This window comes from Heloderma suspectum, chromosome 2 (genome assembly GCF_057233095.1).
Source record: "Heloderma suspectum isolate Gila_16-S chromosome 2, 16-S_ref, whole genome shotgun sequence".
Taxonomy (NCBI): Eukaryota; Metazoa; Chordata; class Lepidosauria; order Squamata; family Helodermatidae; genus Heloderma; species Heloderma suspectum.
The window spans coordinates 348,432,749-348,447,382 of NC_139459.1; the positions used below are offsets into that span (position 1 = coordinate 348,432,749).

The 14,634-nt window shown below is 48.0% G+C and overlaps 1 protein-coding gene across 1 annotated transcript in view; it reads left to right on the forward strand.

The window, feature by feature from the left end:
• Window positions 1-14,634, forward strand: part of LOC146355454 (uncharacterized) — a 56,432-nt gene that overhangs the window by 13,865 nt on the left and 27,933 nt on the right. Inside the window, exons 2-5 of the mRNA XM_084829891.1 lie at window positions 3,981-4,065; window positions 4,879-5,005; window positions 5,773-5,883; window positions 11,483-12,480. Of these exons, the coding sequence (XP_084686017.1) occupies window positions 3,991-4,065; window positions 4,879-5,005; window positions 5,773-5,883; window positions 11,483-12,480 (1,311 nt within the window). The 5' untranslated portion in view covers window positions 3,981-3,990. The remainder of the gene's footprint in view (window positions 1-3,980; window positions 4,066-4,878; window positions 5,006-5,772; window positions 5,884-11,482; window positions 12,481-14,634) is intronic.

Here is a 14,634-nt window from a genome sequence, read left to right on the forward strand (position 1 = left end):
CGTGCTCCTCTCCCAGGAGCAGCTGCTCTACCTCAGAATCAGAAGTACTCTGGGATTCTGTGGGCTCAGTGTCCACCCTGACACCTATGGACCTGTGCCCCAACATTTTAAGTGCCAATGTGGTGCAGTAGTTAGAGCGTTGGACTGGGGAACGCTGGGTTCTAGTCCCCACAAGGGCAGGAAGCTCACTTGGCGACTTTGGGGCGGTCACAGACTCTCAGCCTAACCTACCTCACAGGGTGGTTGTGTGGATAAAATGGAGAGGAGGCCCATGTAAACTAAGGTGGGATATAAATGTAATACTACTTTGAGCCCAACTTGCATTGTGAGAGCAACAGCACCGGGCACCCCTACACTCTCCCACCCTCAGCTTGATGCCAACCTGCGATTTTCCAGCTGGACTGCATTGCTGGCCTGTCGCAAGCCACCTTTTCCCAGCCACGCTGCCTCTAACCTTTGCTATGGTGACAATGGACTGCATTTGAATTCACGGGGCTGTTTCTTAAATGCTGATAAAAATAAAAATCACACTTCATTTTCATGCCGGTCTATTCCAAGCGGTTCACCAGGCACGCTAAGCGAAGCAGACACGAAGTGCCTCCGGTCTGCGTTAAAGAAACGTCAGCCCAGTGCCCCGGGAAGCGACCACGGAGAAACAGCGGCACCGAGCAGCGCGCGACACCCGAGCCGAGGGGGAACACGCCCGGGACGCCCGCGGCCGGCGGGAAGGAGCGCCAGCCGGCCGCAGGCCGAGGCGAGGCGAGGCCGGCAGATGCGCGGGCCGCGCTGCCCGGACAGGCCGCGGAGCCCCGCGCGAGGAAGCGGGCGCGCCAGGGGCGGGGCCGGCGTCCGTCGGCGCTGGGCGGGGGCCGGGCGCCCGCGGGGCGCTGCGGGAGCGCTCGCTGCCGCGCCGGCGTGCCGGGAGGCCTCCACGGGGAGCCGGCGCGGGCGCGTCCTGGCCGCGGGCGGCTGGCGGAGGGCGCGGCGGCCCCGCGATTGGCCGAGCGGGCGCGCGGCGCCGGCCACTGCGCGGGAAGGCGCCATGCGGGCGCGGTGAGCGGCAGCCCGTCCCGCGGGCCGAGGCCGGAGGGGCGCGGCGCGGAAGCGGCGGGCCCGCGGGCGCGTCCGCAGCCGAGCGGCGCGCCTGGATCCTGCGGGCGAGGGACGGACGGCGCCCGCCCCACGCGGGCAGCGCGGTGGGTTTGCGCGGGAGGAGCCGCGCCGCGCCGCGCCGCCCCCGCTTTGGAGAGGCGCTCGCGCGATGCGGGGAGGCAGCGCGGGCGCTGCCCTCGCGGCTCGCCGTGCGGCGGGATCGGCGCGGGCGCCGGAGAGCTGCTTCCTCGGGCGGGGCGGGGCGAAGGCAAGCCGGTGGCGAGGGGGAGAAGCGGCGCCGTCGCCTTCCGCGGGGGGCGGGAGTCCGCCTTGGGAACTGGCCGGGGTCTCCCGGTCGATACGCGGGGGGGCTGTGCGCGCGCGGAGGAGGAGGGACGTGACGCGGGGAGCAATTCCGCCTCCCCCCTCCCCAGGACTTCCGGGCGCTTTGCAAGGAGCTCTGCAAGGGCGAGAGTTGGCAGGGCCGGCATCCTGCCCCGGGCAAGATCCCCCCCCATCACTCCCCCTCCCCCGCTCCCGCCAGGGATCACAATGGGAGGAGGAGGGAGTGGAGGCTTCCTAGCAGTCCAGAGCACCAAGCTGGGAAAGCTGCTCCAGCTGGGGTACTCGCAGATGTCAAATGAAGAATAAACATCTCCTGGCACTGGATGGATGAAAAGCCAGCACATCCCGGCACAGGCGGTGCTGCACGTTGCTCAGCGACCCTTGTCGCCCACCGTTTCTGCTCCTTCCAGGGCCGCCTCCTGCAAGAGGAGGAGGGCCAGGGTGGTCTGTCGCTAGATGCAGTCTGTCCACATATCGGTGGTAGCTCTGCCGTGGTCTTGAGACGGCCTCCTGCATAAATCATGAATAGTGATCTAGATATTGATCTAAAGTTACGAGGAGCCGGTACTCTGCCCGAAGGCACAATCCCTCCCCGCACCCGGCCCGCACCATCACTTCCTCCCTCTCTCTGTCTCTCTCCCCCCCTCCCTCAGCCTCCAGCTAGAGATCACAATGACAGGAAGAGAGAGTTCACATTCCTAGGTGATGGCTGATGATATCTTGAGGTTGGTTTTTTTATGCTCCCCCTCCCCGATGCTCCCCCTCCCCGTTCAGCCCAAAATGTTGCCAGGAAAATCACATTAAGGGCGAATTCTATGCATGCTTAGACAGAAAGAATGGCCGGGGAATGCTGGGAGGTGTAGGACATTTTTCTGTCTAAACATGTATGGGATTGTGCCCTGAATATATTATTTCCAGAGGGTAGCTGTGTTAGTCTATTGCAGCGCAAACAACAAGGAGCCTTGTGGTGTATAACACGTTTATTCTGGCATAAGCTTTTGTGGGCTATAGGCCACTTCGTTGGATGCTATGGAAGCGCACGGAAGCCTATGCCAGAATAAATTAGTTAGTCTTTAAGGTGCCAGAAGACCCTTGGTTGTATTAAATATATTAAAATCACATTACATATTGATCAGCAGAATTCAGAAATCAAACATACACACTTAAATGGTACTAAAGCAAAGCTTATTAAAGAAGTTATTTCTCATAACTGCACTTTTCCTAGGCTGCCGCCATCGTCTTTAGCTATTCCATGCCTCCTAATCTGTGGAACCAGCACAGAACCGTCTTTGTTTCTCTTTAAATCTTAGCCACTCATCCGACAGAGGAGGGCCAAGTCCTCCTCCACACCCCTGCAAAATTCACACACAATAGGAAAGCGGGGGACGGGACGGGACACATACCGCACACCTCCCAACATCTTGCCCCAAGTAGTAGCATTCCCCAGAGATACGGAGGAAAGGGAAATTACCCCAATACCATAGGTGGGGAGAGAGGCTTTTCCTGACTTGAGGAGGCTGTGGCTGAGGCTCCAGAGTAAACACTGACTTGGAGTTCCCTCCATGAACTCCACATTCACTGCCTAGATGTGGAGCTTGCCTTGGGATAAGCCCATAAACACACCTGCATGCATTTATTCTTTCTTTCTTTGTAAGTCCCTCCCTCCAATTTTCTGGCCCATCCTCTCCCAGCGTTCATTGCCTGCTTTGACTGGTGGTGGTTCTGCAGACCTGCTGCTGACATCACTTATGATTTCAGACGAGAAGTATTGTGTGCAAAACGGGTGGTCCGCCATGGAGCTATAGCCGCTCTTCTGTTTGGTTGTGTGTGTGCGCGCGCGTGTGTGTGTGGCATGCAAATTTAGGGGTGTGCTCTTGTCGTGTATCAACACTGTTTCTTTCAACTGGAGTTCTAAGAATGCATGGGTGTCACAAAGCAGATGAAAGCTCTAACTCCGCCTCTGCCTTCCGCAACCTGCTTGAAGGCAGAAGGTGCCCAGGTTCCATTCCAGGCATCTGCAGATGGAATGAGCTTTGGCGGTAGGACTGGGGAGAACCCCTCTCTGCCCGGCACCTTGTAGAGCAATCGCCGGCGTCAGTAAACCACTAGATAGCCTGATTCTGTGATTCGGCATACGTCGGCTTCGTACATGCATAATTATTGAGACACTTGCGGATCTTGTCCCTTCCTTTTCTCTCATCATGGCCTGAGGAAGATAACAAAGAGTCTGACAGCATGTGATGTTGAAGAACTATATATGAGAGCCAGTGTGGTGTAGTGGTTTGAGTGTTGCACTGGATCTCAGGAGACCTGGGTTCTAGTCCCCACTCAGCCATGAAGCTCACTGGGTGACTTTGGACAAGTCACAGATTCTCAGCCTAACCTACCTCACAGGGTTGTTGTGAGGATAAAATGGAGAGGGGGAGCAGGACCATGTAAGCCGCCTTGGGTTCCTTGGAAGAGGAAGAAAGGCGGAATATAAATGTAATAACAAATAAATGTTTCTGAAGTGTTCCCCCTTGCTTTGCCCCTTTTGCCCCCAGAGAGTGAAGAATGATGTCTGAGTCTGGACTGAAATTGCCCCCTCCCTCCGGCGTCAAGAGAGAGTTTTCTGTAGAGCCAAGCCAGGTAGGGGAAATGGATGGGGAAGGTGGGAGCGAGATGGAAATGGGGAAAGAACGTAGGAGAGTGAAGCAGAGGGATCTCGAAGCTTCTTTCTTTCTTTCTTTCTTTCTTTCTTTCTTTCCCCCATTGAACATAGAGGAGCTCTCCTGGATCAGGTGTCATGGCTAAGCATTACCGTTAGGCTTGTATGGACTGAACTGTCTCATTAAAGGCTATTTAAGCTAGACCACAACTTGGGGCAGCAGGTCACTGGAGAGGAATTTGCCCCCCAGTTCCACAGACTGGAGTGCCCAAGGATCTGGGTGGAGATGCCAACTTCTCCTTCGCGTTGCGAGAGCTGTGGGAACTTGGATCTCCACCCACATTCAGTGAGGTGGGTTTTCTGGAAAATTTTGAACTGGAAACATCTAGAAAATGTTCCCATGCAAAACAGGCTAATGTGCATTGGGTCATTTGCATCGGAAAATTTTGTGATCGTCTAGAGAGAGGTCTAATTTAACATCTCCTTTTGCTTGTATTAAGTAAATAGCAAAGCTTAAAAAAAGTAACCTACGTAAATTTTTGTCCCAATACACAACAAGTATTTAATCTAAATATTTCAGGGGGAAAATTAAAGCACACATAATTTGAATTAAATGTTACATAGAATAATTAAATTGGAAATACTTGTGAAAATGTAAAGATAATGGCATGTACTTACGTTAAATTGTTTAAATGTAAGGAAAAAAGCAAATGTATTGACAACTGTTGATTCACTAATACAGCGTATTATATTTCTGTATTGGAAACTCTTCCACCACTCATTGCTGCCCACAGGGGCCGGTGACCTTTGAAGAGGTGGCTGTGTACTTCACGGAGGGCCAGGGGGCTCTGCTGGATCCAGATCAAAGGGCCTTGTACAGGGAGGTCATGATGGAGAATTATGGAAACGTGGCTTCATTGGGTAAGGAACTTGGTTCCTCGTTCAGTATGAGTTGGAACTCTTGTAGTTCCCCTATCTGTAGTTGCACTTTTGAAATTATGACTTTGTTAATGTCTTCACTTCCTCTCATCCTAACCCAACCGATCAGGGCAAGTTCCATGATATACTTACCTCAATTCTTCTTCACAACAACGTTGTCTGGCAGGGTCAGGAGAAGACCTAGACGTTACAGACCCATCATTCATATTTCTGCCTCTTTCACATGTAAAGTGGCAAGATGTGAGGAGTAATATTAAAGGAGTAAAACAGAGGGAAACTTCTCTCTCTCTCTCTCTCTCTCTTTCTCTCTCTCACACACACACACACACACACACACACGGTATATATTGAGCAGCGAATCAGAGTTGTGGAAAGAAATGCACCTTCGCCACCATCAGTTCAGGCCCTAAGTGGTAATGGCCCAGCATTGGCCTAGTGAGGTTTTCAGCTGTTTGTGTATTACAGCTTCGGCTATTGGGCAGTATAGAAATGAAATAAATAAATAAATAAAATAAAATAAAATACAGCCAGGATCTCTCCAGGCCCTGTTCCTCATCCTTGCCCAGAGTCCCTCCCTTCACTCTCATTGTGAAACCAAGCACATGTGACTGAGTTGGATGTTGGGATTGTCCTCTGAAGCATAGTTCTGAAGTCATGCTTTGAAAGGTTGTTGTAGGGTCCCTCTCCTGGGGGTTCTAGAGGCCACCCAGTGTATGATTGTATTTGCTGTTCTCTTCTTTCCTGAGCAGGCTTTCCAGTCACCAAGCCTGAGCTCATTTCCCGGCTGGAACAAGGGAAAGTGGTGTGGGTGCTGGATTCTCCGGGCTTGGATGGAATGGAGAACTCCAAGAGTGACTCAGGTGAGGGGTCTGGGAGAGCCATTTGGGCAGTTTCACCTGCTCTGGTCCATTCTGAGCTCTTCTTGGCTTTGAGTTTGCTTTTGCCCATATTTCTCCAGTTTAGGCTATGGTGGTTAGCACTCATTTCTTTAGCATAAACTGGTGTCTGATGTCAGTAATGGACTGGACTGGACTGGATGAGGGCAAACAAATTGAAGCATAATCTAGACAAGACAGAGTTGCTCCTGGTTAGTCAAAAGGCAATCGGAATAAGTATTCAGCCTGTGATGGATGGGGTTAACCTCTTCTGAAGACTCAGGCTCGCAGCTTGGGTGTACTCCTGGACTTGTGCTCGAATCTGGATGCCCAGGTTCTGGCAGTGGCCAGAAGTGCGTTCATACAGCTAAGGCTAGTGCACCAACTGACCCCGTTCCTAGAGATGTCTGATGTGGCCACAATCATGCAGGCCTTACGCCCCGTTTGGGCTACTGTCACAAGCTCTACATGGGGCTGCCTCTGAAAACTGCACAACTTCAGCTGGTCCAGAACACTGTGGCCAGGCTTTTGACTGGGGCGGTTAAAGGGGGCATGTAACATGCTCTACATGGGGCTGTGTGATGTTACGTGTATATATTAGTGCTGTGCTCAACCCGGCACCCTGTTTTCGGGAACTTTTTCTCTCCCTGTGAAAGAGGCATTGTTTTTTCTGCCTCTTTCACAGGGAGGGGGAGAATGTCAGAGAATTTTCTCCTTGGGGAGGGGAACAGGGTTTCTACATATCTTTTTTTAAGTGTAGGCAATTCATGAGGGGTCTTAAAAAAACAACAACAACCCTATACTTCCAGGAGCTCAGGCCCCTTCTCCCGCTGAGAGTTCTTCCTGAATTTTTATTGGAGAGGGCAAGGTCACATGGTCTCTTGAGAATTCAGAAAGAACTGCTGAGCTGGAGAAGAGGCCTGGGCTCTTGCAAGTGCAGGGGGTATTTTTTAAAAAACAAAATATAGAAAGAAGACCCCTCAAGAATTGTCTACATTTAAAAAGGTATGTGGAAACCCTTTCCCCTCCCCAAGAGCAAATTCTCCAAAATTCTCAGCCTCTTTCTCCAGAGTCCGTCCCCCCCCCCCCCCCCGAAATGCCAAAAATGGGAGTCTAAATTTTTGGCACAGTAGTAGTATATATTATGGCTTTGTGTTTATATATGTGTAGTAATTTTATGCCTCTTATTTTTTTATGGTAAGTAGATCTAGAGTGACAGTGGGATGAGTGACAAAGAGGTGTGGTGTATAAACAGGGTGCTGTGCTTGTGCAGTTCAGATAGGGATGTAGATAGCGCTTGGGAAGAGAGAGTTAGGGAACAGATAGGGTTTGGATAGGGTTTGTGAAGAGATTGATTCTAAAGAGACAGAATGACTAGGATTTGTGTGTATAGGACTAAAGTGGAATTAAGTGTGCATAGGTGTGAGAAGATACATACAAGCTTTAAAAGTTCCTTATTTACTGGTTAACATCTTAATGCTGTAATTAATAATGATTTCTTTATTTTATAAAATCCTACACCCACTGCTCATGGCTACAAAAAGAGTAAAGTCAGAGAGAGAATAATACAGGTCAGAATCAAGGTTGATTTTATCTAAATCATGACTTAAATAACTTATCTGAAGGACTCAATGTTAATGATTTAAATTACGGTTTAAATCAGTAGTGAGGAAGATTCTATTTAATCATCATTTTTAGTAGAAGTACATTCTTGGTTTTTTTATTTATTGCATTTATATCCCGCCTTTTTTCCTCTTGCAAGAACCCAAGGTGGCTTACATTCGCCTCCTCCTCCTCTCCATTTTATCCTTGTAACAACTACCCTGTGAGGTCGGTTGGGCTGAGAGTCTGTGCCTGGCCCAAAGTCACCCAGTGAGCTTCCATGGCTGAATGGGGACTAGAACCCACATCTCCCGGCTCCCAGTCCAACACTCTCACCACTATACCATACTGGCTCTTGGTGTATGTTCAGAGACGTAGGTTTCATTAGAATGTAGGTATACACAAAGCAATTATTCTGAATTGTTTTCAGATTAATTTTCATTTAAATAAATGTGATGATAATTTGGTCATTTTAGTACTAAAGCAGAATGAACTTGTGAAGTCATTCAGGAGATGCACCAGCTCCAGTTTTTCAATTAATCATGATATTTTTGTCATGATGTGCAGAATCACCACCATTAAACAAGTTTTTAAATTGTACAAATAAGATTGTTTATTCTTCTGGTTAGTTTTCTTCCTCAACAAATAACAACATTAACAAAACACACATAAGGATTGTTGAACGGTTAACTATTTCAGCTTTTAGATAAATGTAAAGTTCTTTAAAAAATAAAATTTAGGCAATTTTAACCACAGAAGGTACAGAAACAAAATATTCCCAGATGAGGGCTCTTCTAGGGTCTGCTGCTGCCATGCTAGGTATTTCCCTTCTAAAATGGAGGGATACAGCAGCTGAAGTTCCTTAGGAGTCAAGACTGCATGAATATGTTCTGTTCACTTTTGGTTTCACTTTCTATTCCCCTCCCCTCCCACTTGCATTTCTATCCATTGCGGTTAGAGCGTTGGACTGGGAGTTGGGAGTTCCGGGTTCTAGTCCCCACTCGGCCATGGAAGTTGACTAGGTGACTTTGGGCCAGTCACTGACTCTCAGCCTAACCTACCTCACAGGGTTGTTGTGAGGATAAAAATGGAGAGGAGGATTATGTTCACCACCTTGGATTCCTTTAGGAGGAAAAAAGGCGGGACGTAAATCTAATAAATAAATACCCAGACTCCTCCTCCTTGTTCAGATCTACTCTATCTCCCCAAATTCTCTATTCATTGACCTTTTCTATCTTTGCACTTAGAGAGAGGCAAGGCCTGAGGGCACACACTTCTGTACACCACCTGCAGTGCAGAATAGGACTGATCAGTCCATCTCCCATCTCCAAAAACTGCTGTGAACATATTCCTAGAATATAATTAGAAGCTGTATAATTAGTATTCATGATGATATCTTTGACCGAGGCTGTTTCTTTACTAGTTGTTTTGAGAAAATTTCAACATCCAATTTAAATTTTTAAAATCTGATCTTTATCAACCATGGTCGGAATAAAAGCCAGTGTGTCCTGACATCTCATGAAGTAAAATGTGTTGGACCTGAGGTAAGGGTCCTTGTGGAAGTGTTACTATGTGTGTGGGGGAAGGTGTTGCCTGCTGTGGGAAAGGCCGTATGGAAGAGGCATTCTCACTGATAAATAGACGGGAACGCCACAGGCTGCCTTTGAAAACGGTTCAGAACTTCAGCTGGCCCAAAATACTGTGGCCAGACTGTTGACTGGGGCGGTGAAATGGGGCATGTGACTCCCTTTTTACAACAGCTTCACTGGCTACTGTCCTGTTTCTGGGCAGAATTCAACATGAAAACTGTTCAGAAACTTCAGCCGGTCCAGAATGCTGCATCCAGGCTGTTGACCAGGACCAGGTACATGGAGCATGTAACAAGCTCTATGTGGGCCTGAGTGGTGTTACATATACATGTTATGGATTTGTGTTTATATATGTGTAGAAGTGTGATCTATAAAGAGGGCGCTGTGCTTGTGTAGTTCACACAGGGATGTAGATAGTGCACCGGAAGAGAGAGAGAGGGAACATAGGGTCTGGATAGGGTCTGTGAAGAGATTGATTCTGAAGAGACAGAGAGTGAGATTTGTGTGTATAGGGCTAAAGTGGAAATTAAGTGTGCATACGTGTGAGAAGATACATAGGAGCTTTAAAAGTAACTTATTTATTGGTTAACATCTTAATGCCGTAATTAATAAAGATGCCTTTATTTTATAAAATCCAACACCTACTGTTCATGGCTACAAAAAGAGTAAATTAATAGAAGCTGTACTACAGGTTGGAATAAAAGACAGTGTGTCCTGACATCTCGTGAAGTAAAATGTGTTGGACCTGAGGTAAGGGTCTTTGTGGAAGTGTTACTATGTGTGTGGGGGAAGGTGTTGCCTGCTGTGGGAAAGGCCTTATGGAAGAGGCATTCTCATTGATAAATAGGCAGGAACGCCACAGGCTGTGTTTGAAAACGGTTCAGAACTTCAGCTGGCCCAGAATACTGTGGCCAGACTGTTGAGTGGGGCGGTGAAATGGGGCATGTGACTCCCTTTTTCGAACAGCTTCACAGGCTATCGCCCTGTTTCTGGGCAGAGTTCAAAGTGCTGATTATGGCCTATAAAGCCCTGTATGGCTTGGGAGCAGCCTACCTGAAAGACCACCGCCTTCGGAGGCACATTTGGTGGCAGCACGAAAGAGGGCCTCCTCGGTGGGGCTCCCGGCTGTGGAAGTCACTGCCAAGGGAGGCCAGTTCACTCCCCCTCTGCTGTCCCGCTGGCAGGCAGAGACCTTTTTACTCAAGCAGGCATTCACCATGCAAGTGGGTCTGTTGTGGTAGATGTAGTTTATATTCTGTAGGTGTTGTGTTTTTGATTGTGTTTTAATGCATTTGTTTTAATGAAGTTTTATTTATGTTTGTAAGCTACCTTGAGTGCCATTTTTCGTGGTAGACAGCCGGGGTAAGAACCCAAGAAATAATTGTATCCAGTTTAACCTACTCATTTTAAAATCTCTCTCTGTAGCCGATTCTTGTCAATCGGCTCTAATTCTTGATTTCCCCTCTCATTTTCCTTGTGCTTTGCCCTTTGCTCTCAGCTAAAGCTTTGGTTACTTCTGCCTCAGTTAATCTCTCCCTCCTTTGTTCCTCCGTCACCTGCTCCCTCCTGACGTCTGCCCCCCTCCCTTCTTTCGTGCATTCAGTTAGCATTGGAAATGGCTCTCCCACTCCTGTGACCTTCAGTCTCTGCCTCTCCTTCAGCCTCCCTTTTCTGTCCTTTCTCCATTGTATTGTGCCTTCTCATATGTCAGCCTGAAGGCAGGGCTGTGCCCTCTTAATATAATTATTGTACAGCACGTAGCCCTTACGATGTTTGCTATTTTCATGATGAGGCAAGTGAGTCTTCGGGGCCCATGCATGGGTAGGGCATGTCTGCCCAAACAACCGAGCTGTTGCCCCTGCTCCCCCCCTTGTCTGCTGCAGAGTTCTCCTACAAATCGTGCCCCTGTAAACCCACCCCTCAGGCAATCAGTACATCAGGAGGAGCACGATTTTCTTGGAGAAGACCCTTCCCACATGTCAGGTGCCCGCAGGGCAGGTAGAAGTGTAGTTTACATGGAGAGGAAAACATAGTGGATGGGAGGTTTCACTGTCCCCCGGCCCCTGCTCCAGGCCTCCCTATGACTGTATGTGACTGACCTTGTGTTTGGCTGTGTTGGGGGCGGAGATAGACACCAGGCCTGGTCCTGCCACCTCCCGCTGTACGCAGTGATATCTGCTCACCAACCCTCCAGAAACAGTTCCATGCAGCCCTTGGGGGCAAAATGGTAGCCCATTCTTGGGCAAATGGAAGGGGAGAGAGGGACACGATGAGGGACGGCTTCTTGACTTGTTGTTTTGATATTGCCACAGTCTGAATGACTCCATTTCCCCCTTCAACCCACTTTCCAGTTCTCCAGAGTAAATCTTATTTCTGTTTGCCCTTTATCCCAGCAGGTGAGGGTAGAAGACACCAGTCGTGTGTGGCACAATTCATTCAGAAATTGCGTCTTCCCAAACGTCAGCAAGTCCACACAGGAAAGAGACCCCATAAATGCTTGGAGTGTGGGAAATGTTTTACTCAGAAATCAGTTCTTGTGACCCACAAGAGAGTCCACACAGGAGAGAAACCGTATAAATGCATGGAGTGTGGGAAGAGCTTTGCTGATCGTTCAGCCTTTTCAAAACACCAGAAAATCCACACAGGCGAGAAACCCTATAAATGCTTGGAGTGTGAGAAATGTTTTGCTCTGAAATCAAAGCTCATGGCCCACCAGAGGGTCCACACAGGTGAGAAACCATATAAATGCTTGGAGTGTGGGAAGAGTTTTGCTGATTCATCACCCTTTACAAAACACCGGAGAATTCACACAGGAGAGAAACCCTATAAATGCTTTGATTGTGGGAAGAGTTTTGCTGATTCATCACCCTTTACAAAACACCGGAGAGTTCACACAGGAGAGAAACCTTATAAATGCTTGGAGTGTGGGAAATGTTTGGGTGATTCATCATCTCTTGCAAGACACCAGAGAATCCACACAGGAGAGAAACCCTATAAATGTTTGGAGTGTGGGAAGTGTTCGGCTGATTCATCATCTTTGGCAAGACACCAGAGAAGTCACACAGGAGCCAAACCCTATAAATGCTTGGAGTGTGGGCAGTGTTTGGCTAATTCATCATCTTTTGCAAGACATCAGAGAATCCACACAGGAGAGATACCCTATAAATGCTTACAGTGTGGGAAATGTTTTGTTCGAAAATCATATCTTATGACCCACCAGAGAGTCCACACAAACGATAAACCGGAGGCCAAATCCTGTCCTCCTAGTACCGAAATCCAGCCCTCCAGGGTCCCCCAGATGGCCCCTCCCCTTCTCTTGGCCCCACCTCCTTTGCTCCAACCACTGATGATTTTGTGGTTTCCTGGCTTTTCTACAGTTTTACCCCCATCCTAAAAGGTTGTAATACCTCTTTTGAAGCCTAGTTCCTGGCAGTAAGAGTTTTAAGCTACATGACGCTGATATTTTTGGCCCTGCCCATTGTGCTTTTGGCTCCACCTTTTGCCTCTGGCCGCACCCATCACTACAATTTGGCCCCTGAGATCTTCTCTGAAATTGACTTTGTCCCTTGGGCTGAAAAATATTCCCCAACTCTGACCTAGATCTTAAGCCTCAGTAGAGGTGCATGATAGGAATGGAAGTGATGTAGGTATGTATCAAGATGGAGGGGGAATTTAGGAGTATGTTTCTTCTGTCTGGTTTCAGTAATTTTATGTATATGAAAGATATATCCTTAGTTTTTTAAAAAAATATTAAAACATTGATTTGCAACAACTGTTTTTGATCTTTTAATTTCACTAATCTCTCAATGTCTATTCTGCAAATGAAATCGGAATTGATAAACCATTGTCAGATATCCCTTTTGTCCCTGCTGAACTGCAATAGCCAAATCAAAAAACAGACAAGAGGCTTCTATCCAGGACTCTTTAATCCATTTACTTCAGTGGGTCATACAGATGATAATTGTCAGGAACTCAGTCTACAAAAGAAATGCCCTCAGGGAGTTCAAAAGGAAACCAGGAAGGTTGAAAGTTGCCTACCGTTCGAGAAATGGCGGGCACGCGTTCCTAATTTAAGGGGGGGGGATATCCCTCTGTATCGTGAGATATCTACGCATAGCTGTGCCCACAGCACCAATCGGGGAGATCACCTAAGCTCCGCCCCTGCCATCTCTCTCCTGGCCCTGCATCTGAGCCTGGCGTCTTAAGTATTCAGGCTGTCCGAGCCCCACCTCTATTTATTCTCTCTCTCGGGGTGTGTGTGAAGAGAGGCTCTCTCCATCCAGCTGGACTATTGAAACCTGAGGAGTTTGTCTCTCCCTGTCTGGAAGAATCTGGGAAAGTTCCACCCCCACGTTTTGCGGTTCATTTTCAGAATCTGAGCTACTGTGCCAGTGCCTATGCTCAGAGGTACCCTTGACAACCATTATCTTTTTCATTATTACAGTTTCTTTATAGAAACATTTTCATTTTACTACAGCTCCCCTATATGTGAATAATGTTTGCATTTTCAGAGCTATACACATGCTTAGGGTGTGTTTGTACGTTTGCATTATGGACCTGTGCCCCGGATCTATGAAGAGCCTAAAAACACCCCTGCTTATGTGAGAATCCAGTTTTGAAAATAGAAAGATGACCTTTTGTGTGGATGAGCTGGGCTGACAAAGGAATTCATGCTTTAGATCAGTTAATAGATTTGGCAGAAGACTTTTTACCATTTTCAGTATTGCCGATGAGATACCGTTTCCCATCTAGTTCTGGCTGGCAGTTCATTCAGCTTCAGCATTTGTTGGACTGTATACATGGTCCCTGAGTGCTTCAGCGTCTCCTTCGCTATTGGATGGATTAATTGGTTCCTTACAGAACGCTAAGCCTACATTCACTGTCTATAAAAGTCTTTTGGAATGGATGTTCAGAAGGTCAGAGACAAATGGAATAAGGAGCTGGCTTGCTCTATACAGTCTAATCTATGGAAAGTTGCCTTCGCTCCCATACTTACTATTTCTGTAGATTTCAAATTGAGATTGATTCGACAAAAAGACTGATGCTTCGTGCATACTGGACACCACAGAGGCTTGCTGAGAAGAGGCTGGCTAGCTCTGCTAGATAAACTCAGGTCTTATTAATCATTTTTTCTGATAAAGTGTGCAGATGAAGTTCATCAGTATTATGCCCATATTACAGGAGCAGTGCTGTGGCTGAGAAAGTGTGGATTAATCATTATCCTGGTTGGCACAATTATGATGGGAAAATAAGCCACATTGGCTTATTTTCACTCCCTTTGCATGCCAGTCCTGAGCCATGTAATCAGCGCCATTGCCCTCGCTGGTCATGGGTTATCAGGACATCCAAATCTGGTAAGGGTGAGTGGCTGTCCTGGTTTAGAAACCACCCTGAAGCCCATGGCTTGTTCTAGGTTTTCACAGTGGTTTGTAAACCACCCCAGCTACCCACCCTCACCAGCTTCAGCCATCACAACAACCATGCCTGGCCAGGGTAATTGTGCTAATTAAGCGGCTCGTGATCGGCGTGTGCAGGGAGGGAAAAT